Source organism: Pinus tabuliformis, chromosome X (assembly GCF_031772625.1).
Source record: "Pinus tabuliformis cultivar Carrire ecotype Pingquan chromosome X, CPIR1, whole genome shotgun sequence".
NCBI lineage: Eukaryota > Viridiplantae > Streptophyta > Pinopsida > Pinales > Pinaceae > Pinus > Pinus tabuliformis.
In genome coordinates this window covers 867,191,704-867,196,194 of record NC_142308.1, presented here as the reverse complement: position 1 = coordinate 867,196,194, position 4,491 = coordinate 867,191,704, and the positions used below count along the sequence as shown (strand labels likewise).

Here is a 4,491-nt window from a genome sequence, read left to right as displayed (position 1 = left end):
TGAAAACCCTCATCCATTGGCTGGAAAAATTGAGCTAATACACTGGGTGGACTCCATGACGGTGCACTCTCTCCACCTCTACACGCTTAGTATTCAGGAAGGTTAAACTAATATACCCTAGCATGAAATAGGAAAACTCACTAGCGAAAAGTTCTATATGAAAGAGGAGAGTTTAAAATTTAAGAAAGTAAACCAAAAAATATTTTATTATGAAAATAGAAATTTAATATTACACCTATTTATTACATTTTTATACAAACATTTTGATAACCTAATACATGTAACATAACACGTAACTTTTATGGAATGGGAAATATCAAATTTTTAGGGTAATTAATAGCCGAATCGGACCGAATTGCGGAATTCTTCCGGTCGATTCGGCCGAATTTGGTAACTATGCTTCATCAGATATAGCTAAAGAAGTGGAAAGTCCATTTATAGAAAAAAAGGAATCACGATAATTGTATACCCAAGTCCAACCCATGTGCGTTTTGACAGAGCTTCGTATTTATTTATTCAGTATTCAATAGATTGAAGAATGATTTATTAGAGGATATGTGTAATCTCAACGAATGCATTGCCTTTGTGCTTAAAATAATAGTCAAGGTTCTGTCAGTCGAGTTGCCTAGGGCATCTCTTCACGGACAAGATAATACCAGGGTGTTAGCGGTGTTTTGTTCTCGCCTCCGCAGTTTGTTTGAAAGGGTCAGGAATCAGTACAACAAGTATAAAACCTCTCGTTGTCTATTCCTTGAATTAGAAAATGCAAATGCTTTAGTTAGAAAGTTGTATGATATTCTATTGGCTGAGAAGCAGCAGAACACCATAAAGGATCATGGATAGGTGAGAGAATTAGTGGATGCACTGAAGAAATGCATGGCACATTTTGGTGAAGGGATTGCCCAGTACACAGTAATGCTCTCATTAGAATTTCAAAAAATTGCAGAGATAGAATCCTCTGTCGGTTTTATAATTATAGTTGAGTCGTTGTTGGCGCTTGGAATTGCTTAGGCACCAAGGAGTCCAGATGTAAAAAATTACTAATATGATTGCCATTTTGTCCAATGTTTTAATTATTTGTTACCAGATGGGACGAAATTCCCCACTCCCTCAAACGAACTAGAACTTTCACGGGGCTTTTGTGTTTTTTTTCAATTTTGACTCATGCCTTTTCAACTCTCTCTATTTATGTTATTTCCAAGTGTTTTGTTGACTGTTGATTAGTTATAAATAAAAAAAGTTTGGCTGGTTTTAGTGCATTACTTATTTTTAGGCTTTTTATCACCAACATTCAAATATTATAAAATAATTATATGGGTGTAAATTTGTATTTTATTGGGTATAAATTTAGTTATTTAAGATGTTAGAAAGAGATAGTTCAGATTATCCACAACATTGTATACATTTTGTTGACGTTTCGAATTCTAAAGGGGATCCATCTTCCAGAGATAAATGAGTGATGATTGAAAAAGAGTTAAATCGACCAAGGAAAGTGAATTAATAATAAAGGAACACAATTTATGAAAAGCCCACTAAAATACTAACATTATTACAAACCTAAATTAATTCAATACAAAAGAAATAAATGATTTTTAATAATTCAATATAAAAGAAATAAATGATTTTTAATAATAGCAAAATATATATATATATATATATATATAATTTATTTATTTATTTACTTATTTCATTTTTTTGAAAATTATTAATTAATACAATAAATAAATGAATGATAATAATCAATTATTATTAACTTATTTATTTATGAAATAACTAATAAAAAGATAAAGGTTGAGAATCCTAAACACTAAAAAGAAATAAAACAAAATATATAAATAAATAACAAACTATTAATAATTACTTATTCATCCATTAATACATTTTGTTTATTTATTTATAATAAATAAATAAAATTATTGTCATTATAAATAAATAATTATTAATCATAAATAAAATAAATAGACACCTAGCTAATAAATAATAGAAAACTAAAGTTATTTTTTTAATTAATAATGTTAATAAAAGAGCTAAATCTTAAATAAATTCAAGATAAGGAAAGGAAAGAAAGATATACCTGAGACACTATACCTGTGAAATGGTCTTTGAAGAGTTGATATGTCTAATCAGGGGAAGCCAATTTTCACTAATCTCACTTTCACCATCTCTGTTTAGATTGTGTGGATATTTCACAATTTTGAGGGCTTTTCTGATTTTCTTTCTTTGATAGTGCTCCTCCCTAACAATCATTTTGGCATTCTCTAGGAAACCATGATGCTTTGTCTTTGAGGAGTGCTTAGCAAGGGCTGAAGTGCGTGATATTTCATTCTTAATGTCAACTCCATGCTCTTTTAGTCTTGTTTTTAAAGAGTGCGCTATCTCTCTAATATAACTTCCACCACAAGAACAATCAATCTTAAAAACTCCCTTCAACTGTTGATGATCGATGCGATCCTTAACGGACCTCATTCTTTACTAATCATTCCAGATGTTGTAAACCGAGTGAATATGACCTTCTTTCCTAAAATCTTTGTGATGTTATCTATAACTCCTTGAAGGAAAGGAATGGATACTTTCCCACATTTAGCTTGAGGGCCCTTAGAGAGAACCTTTCCTTCATCTCTCTTTATAGCTTTCTTAATGTCCCTATCCTTGTATCCTGAACTTCTAAAAACCGAGGTCAAGTGCTCAATTTCTTCATTAAGGTTATCAAAATCGGATATTCTCAGAGCCCTAACATTAAGAGTGTTAAGGACACCAAATTTCTGGGCTGGATGGCGGTAAGATTTAGCATGAAGATAGCTTTCAGTGTGGGTTTTCTTCCTAAAGACTTGATGTTCTAAAGTACCATCCTCCTTTCTGATCACAAAGACATCTAAAAAATGAATGCTATTGTTTTCTTCAAGTTCCATAGTAAACTTAATTGTAGATGAGATAGAGTTAAGATGATTGAAAAACTTCTCAAGTTTTGCCCTACCATGAGTCCACTTTATGTTGGTGTCATCAACAAATATTTTCCACCAAGCTGGTTTCAAAGGGTATGAGTCAAGTGATTTCTTCTCAAAGAACTCTATGTATAGATTAGTGACAGTTGGTGAGAGGGGTGATCCCATTGCAACCCCAGATATCATCTACTCATAATAACCTCCTTGAGAACTGAAAAAAGTGCAACGCAAACAAATCTTCACAAGCTCCATTGTTTCTGGATCAGTGACTTCTTTTATAACATGAATCGCTTCATCCAAAGGAATCTTGGTAAATAAGGATACTACATCAAAACTCACAAGAATGTCATCTTTCTCAACCATCTCATTTTTTATAAGTTTTACAAAATCATTGGAGTCTTTAATAAAAGAATACATGTTTCCAACAAGAGGTTTAAGGATCTTAGCAACATATTTTCTTGTTTTGATTTTAAAATTTAATTTAATGTTTTGATTTTAAAATTTAATATAATTTTAATTTTATATTATATTTTTTTAAATATAATTACAATTTTATTTTGAAAACACATTATTGATTAACTTCTTTTATTTAGACAGGATAATTTTTATTTTATTTTATGGAATTGGTTTTTTTTATCTACATACTTTCTTGTTAATTAATTTTTATTTTGTTTGTATATTAAATTTGTTTAATTTTCATATTATAATATTGGGTAAAATTGTAGTAAATTGCCATATTATTTATTGTTAATATGATAGTGTACTTTTTTGTTTTTTTGTTTTTTTTAATAATTTTGAAACATTACTTTGTGAGTATAACATGCTTTAAAGATGGTAATAGAAATCTTCTATTTTAACAAAAATTAAATTCTTTTTCACTTTTTTACTCATCTATCATTCATTATATACTTCTTTGTTCTTTTATATGGATAATTTATATGTACTTTCTTTATAGATATTTATCATAAAATCATGTAGTTAGCATGCATGTTTATTTAAAAATGACATAAATGTTTACTTATTTACAAAAAACAATTAGAAATGGTGTTCTAAACACTTTGTTGTAAGAATGCCATTTTATAATGTCATGGAGTTTTCCATGTAGTTTCTTATTTAAAACTTCTCTATTTGTGTTTATGTCACCCAATAATTATTTAATAGTCATGAAACATATATATCTTTTATTGGGTCAACATGACTATGTTAGAGTGTGGGGGACCTTTCTAAGTCCGAGTTACTAAAAAGTTCGCTTTTCACATTTTCATGAATTGGTGTTAGTTTACATGTCATGCACTTAAGTTAGAACTATTATTCTCAAATCAACATAGAATAATCATATATTAGTTTAACCACTACATATTTTATTCCTTGGGCATTGAGATTGATTGGGTATGCATAACCATTATAGTATTTAACATTGGAGGAAGTTGATTTCAAGATGGTATAACATGTACCTCAAATTAAGAAAAAGGTCAAGATGTGTTTAAAAGGATATATTTCTATGTACTTAGACTATTGGGAAATTCATTAAGTGTATACTAAAAGAGTC

General features: G+C 29.4%; 1 protein-coding gene across 1 annotated transcript; it reads right to left on the bottom strand.

The window, feature by feature from the left end:
- Positions 1–2,462: 2,462 nt before the first annotated feature.
- LOC149142456 (uncharacterized) lies at positions 2,463–2,909 on the bottom strand. The gene has a single exon (XM_089451487.1). The coding sequence runs from the start codon at positions 2,907–2,909 to the stop codon at positions 2,463–2,465; it is 447 nt and encodes a 148-aa protein (XP_089307613.1).
- Between the last annotated feature and the right edge of the window lie 1,582 nt (positions 2,910–4,491).